This window comes from Armigeres subalbatus, chromosome 3 (assembly GCF_024139115.2).
Source record: "Armigeres subalbatus isolate Guangzhou_Male chromosome 3, GZ_Asu_2, whole genome shotgun sequence".
Classification (NCBI taxonomy): Eukaryota; Metazoa; Arthropoda; class Insecta; order Diptera; family Culicidae; genus Armigeres; species Armigeres subalbatus.
The window spans coordinates 311,748,513-311,765,523 of NC_085141.1; the positions used below are offsets into that span (position 1 = coordinate 311,748,513).

General features: G+C 42.4%; 1 protein-coding gene and 1 long non-coding RNA gene across 2 annotated transcripts; both read left to right on the forward strand.

Moving 5' to 3' along the window:
- Positions 1-5,097: 5,097 nt before the first annotated feature.
- LOC134222647 (uncharacterized) lies at positions 5,098-5,673 on the forward strand. Its single transcript, XM_062701806.1, has one exon. The coding sequence runs from the start codon at positions 5,098-5,100 to the stop codon at positions 5,671-5,673; it is 576 nt and encodes a 191-aa protein (XP_062557790.1).
- A 4,442-nt stretch (positions 5,674-10,115) lies between these two features.
- Positions 10,116-16,443, forward strand: LOC134220774 (uncharacterized). The gene is made up of 3 exons (XR_009982052.1): positions 10,116-10,262; positions 10,356-10,637; positions 15,821-16,443. It is a non-coding gene; the product is annotated as an uncharacterized LOC134220774 (long non-coding RNA).
- The last annotated feature ends 568 nt before the right edge of the window (positions 16,444-17,011 follow it).

Genomic DNA, 17,011 nt, shown 5'->3' on the forward strand with positions numbered 1-17,011 from the left:
CACTTTACGGAGCCATGGTTCATTATGATATACTAGTTTATTTATGGACGCAGAAGCGCCCAAGGCAAGTGTTTTTTTTAATAAAAATGGTTTATTAATTAATGCATTAAAAAATCAAAATTTTCAACGTCTGTTGTCTGTGATTTTTTTCATCAAATGCTTTGTCTGATTGTTTAAGTTTGTCACTGGTTTTGTTTTCTGTATCTGATAGTAAAAAACAATTGAAGAGCCAAATATTTTATTTTTTGTGAGAATTTCCTCGCGTGCTGCGTCTGGTTGGCTAGTCACCGGACAGACAAACAGGGCTATTATATATAGTATACAATCAATATCATTTAATTTGTCAGTTAGTAAGAGAGAGGTAGAAGCCAGCGTACTCGTGGTGACTCGAGGTTAGTTTACAATGTTTAAGGATGGACGGGGCTAAGGATTTGGGATCAGGGAATTTCAGCTTCTCATCCGGGTATTTGGCGTCAGGGACGATGTGGCGTGTCGTCGTGCTCGAGGACTGGTTCGACTGGGAGCATCTTCCGGATGGCAAGAGCTATGGTGCTCTATGGAACAGAAAGCAGAGACTAAACACACAAAAAAAACTTTGAGAAAGAAAAAAAAACTATTAGATTTTGATATCAGAAGCACAAAGAAAACTATAAATGGCCTGCATATAGACCACATCACGATCTCCCAAAACACCTCGAACTTCCCTGAAGGGTTGTTTACCTCGGGCCACTAGGGTATCCAATAATTGCTCTCTGGAGGCGTCATTTTCCAAGCAGGACCAAACTACGTGATCGATGTCATCATAACCGGCTCCGCACCTACATAAGTTGCTATCGACAAGGTTTATCCTGTACAGATGTGCGTTTAGTGAATAGTGATTAGACATAATTCTGGACATCACGCGAATGAAGCCTCGACTTAAGTCCTCACCTCTGAACCACGCTCGCCCAGAAACTTTTGGAACTATAGAAAATAGCCACCGTCCAAGTTCGTTGTGTGTCCAATTTCTTTGCCAACTTTGAAGAGTACTCTGACGGACTAATGGGAAAAACTCGTTGCTCGAGAATTGTCTATCATAAACCTCACCTTCCTGTGCGCCCACCTTTGCCAGCGAGTCTGCCTTCTCATTGCCGTAGATTGAGCAGTGAGAAGGGACCCAAACAAAGGTAATCTTGAATGATCTTTCGACCAAAACACGCATCTGCTCTCTTATGTTTGTAAGAAAGTAAGATGCGTGCTTAACAGGTTTCATCGACCGGAGTGCCTCGATAGAACTAAGACTATCCGAGAAGATGAAATAATGGTCTACGGCTGATTTGAAATTATTCCCAAAGCGAAGTTAATTGCTGCCAGCTCAGCAACATAAACCGAACACGGTTCCTGAAGTTTTCGGAAGGTGGTTGAAGTTACATTGAAAACACCGAAGCCAGTGGATCCGTTAATGCGAGAACCATCAGTTAAATATCTGATATTGCAATTGACATGTTCATATTTTTCAGAAAAAATGGAAGGGATAGATATTTGTCGAAGATGATCTGGTATTCCTTGAATAGCGTGTTTCATGGACAGATCGTATTCAATTGAGGAACTGTCGTTGACGAAGTGAACTCGAGGTGGATTATAACATGGAAGACAGAGATCTGACGATATGTAGTTGAGATAGACTCGCAGGTATCTTGAACGATGAGCCATAGTTCAAGCATATTATCGAAGTTTTCTAATACAAGTGTGTTACTATTGTTCCACATTTGATCAGTATTCTAAGTGAGAGCTCCCAGTAACGGTGCTTTAAAGGAGTGACTCCAGCAAGCACCTACACTCAACCCTTAAGGTAGCCTCACACCTCGGGAATTTGATCCGCGGATTTTTTCCCCATACATTTTTGCATATGCGATGTTTTCGGGATTTGGACACGGAAAATCAAAATCCCGGCCCCTTTAAAATACACGGGGACCAAATTCCGGCGGAAAATTTTCCCGAGGTGTAAGGGCCGATCCTCACGTAGCGTTTTTTCAAAGACGCTATGGGGGCATCGAGGCTAAGGAAGCCTTTACAGCGATTCTACGGCGGTTTTCCAAAAACTTCCTAAGGTCGCACTATCCATTGTTCAATGCAAAAAGTAAACAACATTGACGCTTGTCAAAACGCCTCAATTAGCGAACGGCATTCGCTACACACTTAATTCTAATTGCCGGGCTCGGTAAACCAATTACCGATTTCTCAACAGCTGAGCTCTCGGTAGCTACCTCGGTAATCGAATTCATTTACCGAGACCTCGGTTCAGCATTAACGATAGTGACTTGTCAAAAATTGCCGAGCAGATTTGTAATAGTAACTGATCACTCGGTAAAAAAATACGTATGGATCTGTAAAAATATTACCGAGTTCTGTAATTAAAAGAACCGATTCAAATGTAATTAATTTTTCGCCTTCCTTTTTAATAATAATGAAACACATGCAATCTCATCTTTAAATCTTTATTAGGGTTCATTTTTAAGTCAGATTGTAAACAATAAGTGTTAAAATATGTTGCGGGTTCTGTATTTCCAAACAGCACTAGCGCTATGCCCTCACGCTCTGGAAAGCTGCCACGAAAATAGCGATGCCTCCGAGGCATGCCCAGCAATTGTCTGAAAATTTCATTTAAATTTGTAAAATAGACTTTATTAGGAAAAAGTTTACTGGAAAATAGTAGCCATATAGTATATACATACCTACAGTTATCGAGCCAGATCCAAATAAATTGCCACAAATGTTACTGCGAGCGTTAAAGGAAAACTTTTCGATTTGAAAATGGAAGAAGTACATGATCTATAAACTAACAAATATGGCGCCACATCAAGCGTCACGTCAGATGGGCGGTAACTGAGCGATCGGTATTTATTTTACCGTACACCCAGTTTATTATATTACTTTTACTGAGTGATCGGTATGATTTCATGTCAAATGGCAAACATTTTCAGAGAACCGAATTGATCGGTAAATTATAATACCGATGTTCAGTTCTTTATTTTATTCTACTGAGACATCGTTAAAAATTTTACGGATATCAATAGATTATTTACAATTAACCGATCTCTCGGTTTGAAATCGAATTTACCGAACAATATCAGTAAAAATTATTACCGAGGTGCAATTTCGCATTTAAGTGTGTACACACTTAATTTTATTTACCGGTCTCGGTACCCGAATTACCGATTTCTCAACAGCTGAGCTCTCGGTAGTCACCTCGGTAATCGATTTCAACTACCGAGATCTCGGTTCTGTTTGCATGCTAGTGAAATGTCAAAAATTACCGAGTAGAACTGTAAAGATTACTGAGTGCTCGGTAAAAAAAAATACGGGAAGATCTGTAAAAAAAAATGCAGACTTTTGTACCCCAAACTACCGAATAAAATGTAATTTGTAATAAAATTTCTTGTTTTTAAAATAAAAGACTAACAAGTTCAGGAATAATGAGTCAGTTTTATTTATTTCAAATAATTTATTTTGGTTGTTTGAATCTTCAACACAGGGAGGTATCTATGGTGGACTGTTGTATAAGGAAAGTGATCCGATGGGCACAAGAAAATGAGGAGCGCAGCGAGTGAGGTGTATCAATCAGGTGGTAGGCGACAGAGAGCATTGATCTGAGCAAATTCAAGTCACTTGAAAATCTTTTATGTATTTCAGAGACCACTGTTAATTAAAGCTTTATTTTGTATGTGTTCATGAAATTTTTCGACCACTCTATTCACTTTACTACTCCCGGTACACTCAATTCACTAGCGTTATGCCACCAAAAAACGGAAATTTCATCATCATAGAACCAGGAACTAATAACCGGGACGAGACACTAGGATTTTTTTCGTGTTGCGCACGCTTAGTTCAGTTCACCCAAATATGGGTGAAGAATACCTATAATTGATGGAAATTACAATGTTTGACCCTCACTATAAGTTCCGCTAGTTTTACAATATGGATTCCTACCCCTAAATGTAATTTGGCCCTTCTGGCAACACGGTTGATGTTTATGTTTATTTCATGTACTTTGTTTTTATTTACTTGACCATCAACATTATGTGTAAATACGTTCAGCTATGTTATTTCAATAAATCGTCCATTCTGTCCGTGAATGTCCGCTGTGTTCCGCGATAATTTTCAGCTTCCGAAGTCGGTACGCGAGTGTCCACTAGTGCCAAGTGAGAACTCTGCACAACAACCAACAGGTTATTGGCCCAGAACGAAGATTGGAAGGTGAAAATTGTGAGAAAAAGTTATCCCGCGGTTCGTTTCGATTTTCCGTCGCGAGTGCACATCTTGTTTTGTGAGAAGATGGCGGATTTGGGAAAACTCTCGTTTGCAAAGCTCAATAACAATAATTGGGCAAGCTGGAAATACCGCATGGAAATGTTGCTCATGCGAGAAGAACTCTGGTATGTGGTATCCGATACGATACCAGAGCCGGTGACTGCGCGGTGGAACAAAGATGAGCAGAAAGCCCGGGCTACAATCGGTTTGTGTGTGGAAGACAACCAATTAAAAGTCCAAAAACCGCGAAAGATTTTTGGGATCAGCTGAGCGCCTACCACGAAAAGTCAACGTTCCTTTGCTGAAGAAATTGTGTTCGTTGAACTTGAGTGAGGGAGGTGATGTGGAGAAGCACCTCCTAGAGCTCGAAGTACGGCCGGTTGTCGGCAGCTGGACAAAATTTGGAAGAGCCGCTGCGAATCGCCATGATTCTCCGGAGTTTGCCGGACTCTTATGGCGGGTTAGTGACGGCCTTAGAGGGTCGGCCGGACACGGACCTAACAATGCAGCTAGTGAAGTCGAAGCTGCTTGACGAATATGAGCGAAGACATGAGAAGAATGGCGGTTCAGTGAATGCGATGAAGAGTTCGACGATGCGGGGGAAGAAAAGTGGTGTTGCACACGAGCGGAAGTGTTTCCATTGTGGAAAGCCGGGTCACATGCAGCGAGATTGCCGTTTGCTAGCGCGGCAGAAGAAAAGTGACGAAGAACGGAAGAGGTCCGAAGAAAAACAGCAGTGGTGTGTGCTTTATGGCCGGAAGTGCTCCACGCGGGTCGTGGTTCATAGACAGTGGGGCTAGTTGTCACATGACGTGTGATGAAAGTTTTTTCTCGACGCTGGAGAAGAAGAACGGCCCGAAAGTTTTCCTGGCTGATGGGAAAATAGCGAAAACAGCCGGCCATGGTGAAGGGACAGTGCTCGGTGTTAACGGTAACGGTGATGCGGTCGATGTGAAGCTTGTTGACGTTTTGTATGTTCCTTCGTTGACGAGTGGGCTCATTTCGGTGGACAAGCTGACCGCAAATGGTTTCACGGCCGTTTTTAGTGCTAACGGATGTGAGATCCGTGATGCTACCGGCTCATTGACGGTAGTAGGAGAGCGCTCTGGCTGTCTGTACCGGCTGAAGCTAGCGGAATCATCAAAGAAAGCTCAAGGTAAGACACACACTACTAATTGTCAGCATCAATGGCACCGACGTTTCGGACATAGGCATCCGGATGTGATTAGAATTCGCGAGGAGAAGTTAGGCACCGGTATGATCGTTACCGACTACGGCACCCGTGAATGCTGCGAGCCGTGCCTGGAGGAAGTCGACGCAAGTGCTAGATCTGGTCCACACGGATCTGTGCGGGCCAATGCGGACGACGACACCCGGTGGTAAGCGGTTCCTCATTACGATGATCGACGACTACAGCCGCTTCACCATCGTTTATCTTCTGGCGAAAAGTCAGAAGCGCCGGAGAAAGTAAAGGAGTACGTCCGGTATGTGGAGAACCTTTTCAACAGAAGGCCGCGTATAATCCGCTCGGATGGCGGAGGCGAATACGTGAATGAGGAGTTGGGCGACTTCTTTGTCAAGGAGGGAATCAAGGCGCAGTATACGACAGCATACACACCACAGCAAAACGGTGTAGCTGAGCGGAAGAATCGGTCGCTACAGGAAATGGCGACGACGATGCTCCTGGATGCCGGTCTCCACAAACGGTACTGGGGCGAGGCCGTGTCAACGGCCGCTTATTTGCAGAACCGTCTTCCGTCGCGATCGGTGGACAAGACTCCATACGAAAAGTGGTACGGGCGGCAACCAGTACTTTGCCATTTAAAAGTATACGGTTGTCCGGCCTTTGTACATATTCCTGCCGTTAAGCGCGGGAAGTTTGAGAGCAAGGCGAGGAAGCTGCGGTTCATCGGGTACTCTGACGCCCATAAAGGTTACCGATTCGTTGATACGTCTACGGACAAGGTCACGATCAGCCGCGACGCAAGGTTTTTGGAGCTGGACAACGGGTCGTCTCACGGGGCGGAGTTGAATCCAGCTGCCATCGGAAGTTCGTCGCTTAGTGACAAGGAGTGGCCTCTTCCGGTAGTGCAATCGAAGCAGCAAACAAGAGAAGAAGAAAATGCAGAAGATGAAACAGCCCCCTGCGGCGAAGAAACAGTGAGTGAAGAAAGCGAAAAAGAGGACTATTTTGATGTAGAAGATGCTGAGTCGGACGAAGATCCCCTCGCTGTGAAGCAGGAGGAAGATGACGAAGAAGTTGAGAACGGTGCACGGAGATTAGGGCGTCGCACCCGTGGAATGCTACCCAGCCGAATGTCGGATTATGTGGTAGGCGTCGTCAGGCAGCAGCAGGAGGAACCAACGACATTTCATCAAGCAGTATCCAGTCAAGAGCGAGATTCGTGGAAGGCGGCGATGGACAGCGAAATTCAGTCGCACAAGAAAAACGGGACGTGGGAGTTAGTGCCGCTTCCGAAGGGCAAGAAAGTGGTAGGCAGCCGTTGGGTGTATAAAATCAAAAGGAACGAATCCAACGAAGTGGTCCGTTACAAGGCGCGGATCGTTGCCCAGGGGTTCACGCAATGCTACGGAGTCGATTACGACGAAGTGTTTGCCCCTGTGACCAAGCATGCCACACTACGGGTACTGCTGTCTATGGCGGCGAAGAAGAGGATGGTGCTGAAGCATTTAGATGTGCGCACCGCGTATCTCTACGGAGACATAGAGGAAGAGCTCTATATGCGCCAACCACCCGGCTACGAAGTTGGCGGCAAGGAGGAGATCGTTTGTCGGCTTCGTAGAAGTATTTACGGACTGAAACAGTCCGCTCGATGTTGGAACCGGAAGCTAACCGGTGTTCTGACGGAAATGGGATTCCAAGCAAGTTCGGCGGATCCGTGCTTATTCGTGGCAACCAGGGATGGCCTCAGAGTATACCTGATCGTTTATGTCGATGATTTCCTCATCGGATCAGAGAGCGAGGCGGAGATTATCCGCGTTCAGAAGCAGCTGAGTCGGCATTTCGAGATTGTCGATCTTGGCGATGTGAAGCACTTCCTAGGTCTGGAAGTACAGAAGGAGGATGACACGTTCTGTGTCAGTCTGGCCAACTTCATCGATAAGCTGGTTGCACGAGTAGGCCTAAGCGAAGCGAAGGAGGCAAAAACGCCCATGGATCAGGGCTATCTGAGGAACGAGGTTGAGAGCAAACCGTTCGAAGATGGTACGAAGTATCGAAGCGTGGTTGGTGCTCTTCTCTATGTAGCGGTGTGTGCGCGGCCGGATATAGCTACCAGTGTGGGAATCCTTGGCCGGAAGTTTAGTGCCCCCATGGAAGCGGACTGGACAGCTGCAAAGCGTGTGGTACGGTACCTTAAAGGTACCAAAGAATGGAAGTTGAGGCTTGGAATCAAGAAAGCAGAAGAGTTGGTGGCATTTTCGGATTCTGATTGGGCAGGAGATGCGAGCACACGGAAGTCGACAACCGGTTACGTGGTGTTCTACGCAGGAGGAGCAGTTTGCTGGGTCAGTCGTCGGCAAAGTTGTGTGACCCTTTCGACGATGGAAGCGGAGTACGTCGCCCTGGCCGAAGCGTGCCAGGAAGTAGTGTGGCTTAGGCGACTTTTAAAAGACTTTGGTGAAGAACAAGTGGAAGCAACAGTGGTAAACGAAGATAATCAGGGATGCCTGAGCTTCGCCCGTTCCGAGAGGTCCAGCAAGCGCTCAAAGCATATCGAAACCAAGCACCATTTTGTTCGAGATCTTTGCGACAACGGTGAGGTAGTGCTGCAGTACTGTCCAACGGATCAGATGCCAGCTGATGTACTGACGAAGCCGTTGGGATTCGTTAAGCATCGGCAATTTGCTGAACAGTTGGGGTTGGTCGGTAAGCGACCATAGCAAGGTGAGGTGACTAACCATTGAGGAGGAGTGATGGAAATTACAATGTTTGACCCTCACTATAAGTTCCGCTAGTTTTACAATATGGATTCCTACCCCTAAATGTAATTTGGCCCTTCTGGCAACACGGTTGATGTTTATGTTTATTTCATGTACTTTGTTTTTATTTACTTGACCATCAACATTATGTGTAAATACGTTCAGCTATGTTATTTCAATAAATCGTCCATTCTGTCCGTGAATGTCCGCTGTGTTCCGCGATAATTTTCAGCTTCCGAAGTCGGTACGCGAGTGTCCACTAGTGCCAAGTGAGAACTCTGCACAACAACCAACAATAATCGCCAAAAAGTGCACATACGTATTTATGGGTAAAGTAGCGTTTACCTATATTTGGGTAATTGTGATTTACTCAAATATGAGTACTTTTACAAGGGAGAAATATTGGTAAATTTCACCCATATTTGGGTGATTTTTTTTAATTTAACCGTGGGAATTGTTACAAATCAAATTGAAATAACTTTTTAATTATTTTGTTTTGGAAAGAAAAGGAGTTTTTTTAAGAAGGGGCTTATGCATCATTTTATTTGTTTTCTTATCTCAGGTTTTCATTACCAATCTATTATTCTGATAAACACGATTTCAGCTATAGCTTATTACTTTGGGATAAACTGGGATCATCATTCATTCACCTACTGACACTATTTCTTAACTGTTCCTAATACGCTATATGGCCATACATACTAATTGGTAGTTTAAACACATTAGATAGAAACACATATTGAATTTTGAATCGTTGACGTCTTTGAATACTATAAAATCGACGGCTCGGTGTCAATCACTGCCAACGAGATTTGTGTTTTGCTTTCCAAAACAAGTCCCAGTTCCTGCTTCCGACACAAAGCAAATTCCATCAAGGCTCCGCGGCTATCACAAATGTGGACCATAGTGAATTGTCCATGGAATCGGCTTGATATTTGAGGTGTAACAATAATCCACGAACCATCAATCGGTGTCTTAACGATGGCTTAGTTTCGGGGAGGAATTTAATTTTTCGGGTAGCATTATCACTAATGGGAACGTCACTTTCTGCCCGGAGACCAATGGGCTTTATCATTCAATCCAACGTCATATCAAGAGCACTTTCGTTTAGTTGATGACCCCGGAGGTAATTCCTATCCGACGGATAGAAATTGCAACGAAAAAATGCAACTGCAATTCAAATAGAAAAAAGACCTTGCGTTAAAAAATCAATCTTGCGGTTATAACTTCCGGAATAAATACTCACCGATCAATCCGATTGTTCCAGTCGAGATTTCAGTCCTATAGTCCTATACTTTTGAAATATACTGATCGGGACATGTTGACATTTTAATTGGTCAGAGGCTGGAAGAATCAAGCTATATAAAAACGCAAACAAATGTGAATTCAAGCGCAAATAAAATATTTTGAATTAATCATGCATTCAAGTTAGAAATACTTACGTATATAATGATGCACTCATCAAAATTAAGACAACATTAATTGTTCTGAACATAAATACTTCTTTGAATTGCACTTATAGATATTATGCATGGGGGCGATGATGGACAGTGGTTTGAAATTTTTATTTTTCATCCAAATATGGGTAAAATGAAATCACTCATATATAGGTAATATTGCTTCCCTCACAATTTGAGTGAATTTTACCAACTTTCTTGGTAAATTTTACCAATAATATAGGTGATGTATCAGATACCCAAATATGGGTGAATGAAGTACCTACATTTGGGTAATCTGATCTAAGCGTGCGCTTGAAGTCTCCATCGGTGTGTAGAGTTCTAGGTATACACATGAAAAGACACCAAGTCACACGCCATAATCTGTCAACTTTTGAGCATATATTTTTCACCGTGCATAATTGACACATGAATTTGTTTTTGTTTTTCTCGACCATCATGTTTTGTTTTTCTTCCCCGGTGTTGTGTGAGCTTGCATTATAATAAGGAAGTATGTAAGTCTCAAAAAACTTGTCTACAAACACTCTGTATAGTTCGGAACCCGACTGCTGTTCCTCCAAGGAAGATGAATAAGTAAGTATCCTAATGAGTGACTGTTCGAAATCTCGGTTTTAACAGCATTGCCGAATATAATTCTCACGCAATATTTATTTGTATTTTCTTCAGGAATTCAATCTGATTAGCTTGACATCTGCAGGCCTGAAATTCCGTGATACAGATATTTCGCTATTATGAACAGCACAGTGGGCAGAAACAAAATTGTAGGTCGGTCGGCCGGTGCCACCTCCAACAAAACACGGCAGCTTGTGGATCCGATTATGTTGTTCCTTCCAAGGGAAAGTATGGAAGGAGAGGTAATAGACTTGGTAGATTCATCGATCATTTCCTCCTGACAGTTTCTGCTAAGGAACTGCAATAATAGATATCGTATTGGGATTTGGGAGTGAGGTAGGTAAAAAGCATATACCGTAAGTCAGTAAGATTTTTAGTTAAAAACTAAAGTTAACACTGGCGGAAATCGAGTTTTTTTTAGAAAGAAGCTTTAATGGACTGCGATTATGGGATATTTCGAGGATTTCGAAGAGAATGCTACAGGAATTCCAACGGGAATCCTTCAATAACACCGATAAGAATCGTTTTAGGGATTATAGAGGGAATCTAGGCAAGAATATTGGAAGGATTCCGATATGAATACTTCAGGGATTGCGACGTCTATCCTTCAGGGATTCTGATATTATTACTTTGATAGCAATCTTTTATGGTTTCCGACGGGAATCCTCCGTGGATTCAGACGTCAATACTTCAGCGTTTCCGATAAAAAAATTTATGATTTACTAGGGGAAACCAGTAGAGATTCCGACGATCCGATGATTTCCGAGGAGAATCACTCAGATGTTACAATAGGACTCTGACGAGAATAATTCAGGTATTCCGACGGTAATTCTTCATTGATTCCGACATGAATCCTTTAGGCTGTGAACCATTCCACCGATTCGTTTAACTTTTAGTTAAAATTTGACACTTCGGTGTTTATTTTCCCATTGTGGTTAAAATTTAACTCCGAAGTCGACCCATTTGAGTTTCGACAGATTGATAGTTATTCGGAACGAAATGGATTTGGCGCCAATTTTCTCGCGAACAAAGTTTAACTATTGAACTGTCAAATCTAACCATGCTCCGGAGCAGGGTTATTTTTAACCACGGCGAAATAACCATCGAACTGTCAAACTTTAACTAAAAGTTAAACGAATCGGTGGAATGGTTCACAGCCTTAGTGATTCAGATAAGAATACTTCATGGATTTTGACGCGACTAATTCGGGGATTTTAACAGGTATCCTTTAGAGATTTTAACAAGGTTCTTTCAGGTATTTCGACATAACATTTTAAGGGACATCGACGGGAATTCTTTCGGGCCGACTGGAATCCTTCCGATGGGAATCTTTCTGAAATTTCGAAGGAAATCTTTAAAAGATCCTTCAATAACACCGATAAGAATCGTTTAGGGATTATAGAGGGAATCTAGGCAAGAATATTGGAAGGATTCCGATATGAATACTTCAGGGATTGCGACGTCTATCCTTCAGGGATTCTGATATTATTACTTTGATAGCAATCTTTTAGGGTTTCCGACGGGAATCCTCCGTGGATTCAGACGTCAATACTTCAGCGATTCCGATAAAAAAAATAATGGTTTCCTAGGGGAAACCAGTAGAGATTCCGACGATCCGATGATTTCCAAGGAGAATCACTCAGATGTTACAATAGGACTCTGACGAGAATAATTCAGGTATTCCGACGATAATTCTTCATTGATTCCGACATGAATCTTTTAGTGATTCAGATAAGAATACTTCATGGATTTTGACGGGACTAATTCGGGGATTTTAACAGGTATCCTTTAGAGATTTTAACAGGCTTCTTTCAGGTATTTCGGCATAACCTCGACGGGAATTTTTCCGGGCCGACTGGAATCCTTCCGATGGGAATCTTTCTAGAATTTCGACGGAAATCTTTAAGAGATTCCGGCGAGAATCCTTCAAATTCCCCGGATTTGGATTCGAAGGGAATCCTTCAGAGATTCTGAGGGACATCCTTCAGGGATTCTGATGGAAATCCTTCTGAGATTCCGACGGGAATGAGTCAAGCATTCCGACGTGAATCCTTCTGGGACTCCATATGGGATTCCGACGGAAATCCTTATGAGATTTCGACGGAAATCTTTATGGGATTTCGACAAGAATCCATCAGAGATTCGGACAGGAAATCCATCAGAGATTCCGACAGGAAATCTTCAGAATTTCCAACGATAATCCTTCTGGCATTCCAACGGGAATCTCTCTGGGATTCCGACGGGAATCTTTCAGAGATTTCGGCAGGCATCTTTCAGGGATTCCGGCGGAAATTCTCCAGAGATTCCGATGGGAATCTTTCAGAGACTTCGACAGAGATCCTTCAGAGATTTCAACAGGGATCCTTTATCGATTTCGATGAGAATTTTCCAGGGATTTTAATCCTTCAGAGATTCGGACGGGCATCCTTCAGGGACTCTGACGGGAATCCTTCAGGGACTTCGAAAGGAATCCTCCATAAATGTGGACAGGGATTCTTCAGAGAACGGGTATCCTTCTGGAATTTCGACGAGAATTCTTCTGGGATTCCGACGGGAATCTTCTTCTTCTTCTTCTTGGCATTACATCCCCACACTGGGACAGAGCCGCCTCGCAGCTTAGTGTTCATTAAGCACTTCCACAGTTGTTAACTGCGAGATTTCTAAGCCAGGCTACCATTTTTGCATTCGTATGTCATGAGGTTAGTACGATGATACATATTACTTTTATGCCCAGGGAAGTCGAGACAATTTCCAATCCGAAAATTGCCTAGACCGACAACGGGAATCGAACCCAGCCACCCTCAGCATGGTCTTGCTTTGTAGCCGCGCGTCTTACCGCATGGCTAAGGAGAGCCCCTGTCTGTGTGTTCGAAGTTCGAAATCCCTGGAGGATTCTTGTTGGAATCCCTGACGGATGCCCGTCGGATTCCTTGAAGAATTCCCGTCGGAACCTCTGAAGGATGCCCGTCGGAATAACTCAAAGATTTTCGTCAGAATTTCTGGAGGATTTCCGTAGGATTTCCGCGGAATCTCTGAAGCATGCCTGTCGGAATCCATAAAGGATTCCTGTCGGAGTTCCTAAAAGATTCTTGTCGAGATTCCTTCGAAATTCGAAGAGAATCCTTTAGGGACTCCGACGAGAGTCCTTTAGGGATTACCAAGGGAAATTTTCAAGGATTCCGAAGGGAATTCTTCAGAGATTCCAACGGGAATCCTTCAGAAACTCCAAACTCCAATCTTCTGGGATACCAACGGGAATCTTCCTGGGATTCCGACAGGAAACTTTCAGAAATTCAGACGGGAATTCTCCAGAGATTTTGACAGGCATCTTTCAGTGATTCCGATGGGAATATTCAGAGACTCCGCCGTGAATCCCTCAGGGACTCCGACGGGAATCCCTCAGGGACTTCGACAGAGATCCTTCAGAGATTTCAACAGGAGTCCTTTAGAGATTTCGATGAGAATTTTCCAGGGATTTTGACGAGAATCCTTCAGAGATTCGGACGGGCATCCTTTAGGGACTCCAACGGGAATCCTTCAGAGATTCCGAGGGGTATCCTGCAGGGATTCCTTCGGGAATCCTTCAGGGATTTAACGGGAATCCTTCAGGGACTTCGAAAGGAATCCTTCATAGATTTAGACAGGGATCCTACAGGGATTTCAACGGGAATCCTTCAGAGACTCCGATGGGAATTCTCAGGAAATTCCAACGGGAATCCAAAAGGATGCAACGGGAATCTTTCAATGATTCCGCAAGGAGATTTTTATAGTCGGTGGGGTTCCGACGGGAATCCGTAAATAAAAATATTCCAGCGGAAACTATTCAGGGTTTCCAACGGTAATCCTTCAGAAATTCTGACTAAAATCTTCAAAGGATTTCAACGGGAATTCTTCAGCGATTACGAAGCAAATCCTTCTGAGACTCCGATGGAAATCCTTTTGATGTCACAGCAGGAATACTTGAGATTCTGGCGGGTCTTCTTCGAAATTCAGAAGGATTCCCGTCGTAAACTTTGTAGGATTTCCGCAGGAATTCCTAATGAACTCCCGCCCTGAAAGATTTTCTTCGGAATCCTTGATATCGATATCGACGCGACGATTCCGAAGAGAATCCTTCATACTCCAACGGGATTTCTTCAATGATTTCGACGATAATTCTTCTAAAATCCTGACGATGATCCTGAAGGATTTTCTTTAAGAATCCTAAAAGCAATCGCTTCGAATCTCTAAAGAATTATCGTCAAAATCCCTGAAGGATCTCTGTCGAAGTCCATGAACCTCTGAACAATTCCCATCGGAATCTCTGAAGAATTCCCGTCGGAATCCCTGAAGGATGCCTGTCGAAATCTCTGGAGGATTCCCGTCTGAATCTCTGAAAGTCTCTCGTCGGAATCTTAGGAGGATTCCCGTCGGAATCGTTGAAGAAATACCGTCAGAATTTCTTAGGATTTTTTGTCAGAATCCCGTCAGGATATGAAGGATTTTCTTCGGAATCGCTGAGAGATTTCCGACGGAATCCCTGAGAGAATTCAAAAAGGATTCGCTTCTGACTTCCAGAAGGATTTCCGTCGGAATCCCCGAAAGATTTGCGTCGGAATCCCTGGAAAATTCCCGTCAAAATCCCTGAACTGTTTCCTCCAAAATACTAGAATAAGAATTCCCTTCACAATCTCTGAAGGATTCCCGTTGAAATCTTTTCAAAATCTCTGTCGAAATCTCTTTAGAATTTCTGGTCGGAATCTTTTGAGGATTCCCGTCGGAATCTCTTAAAAATTTCCGTCGTTTTTTTTGTGTTCCCGTCGGAATCATTGAAGGATTACCGTTAAGCATAAAAAAAATCCCGTCTGAATCACTGAAGAATTTCCATTGAAATCTCTGAAAGATTTCCTCCAGGACTCCTCAAGAAGTTGCGACAGAAATCATAATTCCAGAAAAATTACCCTCTGAAGAAATCCTGTCGGAATATAAAAGATGGTAATCTTAATCGGAATCGCTTAAGGATTCGCATCGGTATCTCAAAAGTATTCGCTTTGAAATCTCTAAAGAATTTCCGATGTAATACTTTCCGATGAAAGCCCTAAAGTAATTCCGAGAGAATCTTTGAAGGAATCCCTGAGGAATTTTTGTCGTTATCTCTGAAGGATTTCCATAAGAATCCTTGAAGGATTTCCATAAGAATCCTTGATGGATTCCCGTTGGATTCCTGTCAATGTAGGAATCCTGTCAGAATGTCTGAAAGAATTAAGTCGGAAATCCTGAAGGATTCTCATTTCCATCGTTATTCCTTAGCTCGGTCTACAGAAATTGCGTCGGTATTTCTTCAGGAATTCCGAAGTAAATCTTCCAGGGATTTCGGGAAATCCTTGTGGGATCTCCCATATGTTGTATATTCCTGGACATTGTCGTAAAGCAGACGCCCATTTAAAATTAAGTTAACATCACCCAGGTTTTAGTTTAAAACAAAAATTTAGATATTTATTTATTAATTTTTCATCAATCGTAACCATTCTTTTTTTCAGATTTCTTTTTTCTGCTCTGATCTCATAAAAGTAAGTGAGCTACAAGATATCCAGGACGTCTTGCAGGAAATCGATTATGTGTATACCGCTGCATAGAGGAGAACTTAACGATCGGCCGGGAGTGTTATAATTATTCACGCTACAGCGGCCTTCTGGTAATATTCACCTAGATGAACTCAAATTAGAAAACGTAGGCCACATCTTTGATGACATGGTTCGTCAACTGTTTCAATTATTAAATGTTTAGATCGTTAAAATACATGAAATTAATGAATGTAATCAAATGAAATAAACGATGAAAAAATCTCTAGACAAATATGTAAATAGCTTATCATAATTAAAATTATAGTCGTCATTCTTAATTATATTTTATGTTGAAAGCCTATTTAGATTACGGAATTTATTATGATTATTGTGTCAAATATAAGAAAGAAAATTGAATATATGTGGATTGACATCTAGTTACTCTTTATCATATTCATTATCATAAATGGCGTAATTAACGGTGTGGCCTATTGTAATACTAAAATTATAGTTCGCCAGAGAGCATCTCCCGTTTGATAAGAACTTCATGGTACACAACAGAACAAAACAGAGATTAGAAATAAAAACAGAAAAAAACATGTTTTAGACTTTAATGTCGTATAAGCAAAGAGACCACCTGAACATTTTTTTCCCTCGGGCCACAATGGCATTAATCAGATGCGTCATGTTCCGTACAGTACCAAATTGAGTCAACATCGTTTACTGGTTCAGCACTTAAATACATATTGTGTCTATTCTGCGACTCGTATAAAGTGAGGCGTTTCGAAAGATGTTAAAATTTTTGTATCTCCCAGACGACCGTAAGTAACATATAGAAAGAGTATACGAATCGTCGACATTGATATAATATGCAGAAACTTGCTTCATAAGGCATATGGTCGATTAAAAACTAAGTGCGTACTCTTGCCCCACTCTACTCTATACGTCTCACGTAGTTGGATTTGAACTAGATTTGGATATGAATTAAATTTGGATTTAAATGGGGTTCCGATTTGATTTGGATTAGTTCTGGATTGGATTTTGACTAGATGTGGATTGTATTGAACTTCATTCTATTTGCCCAAATATCGCACAACAAAATAAGGCCACTGACCTCATCAAGTTTTATGTTCTTAAATCATCGAATAATTGCTAAGATTGTAATTT

Coding starts and splice junctions, on each gene's coding strand:
- LOC134222647 (XM_062701806.1), top strand. CDS start 5,098: ATGACGTGTGATGAAAGTTTTTTCTCGACGCTGGAGAAGAAGAACGGC.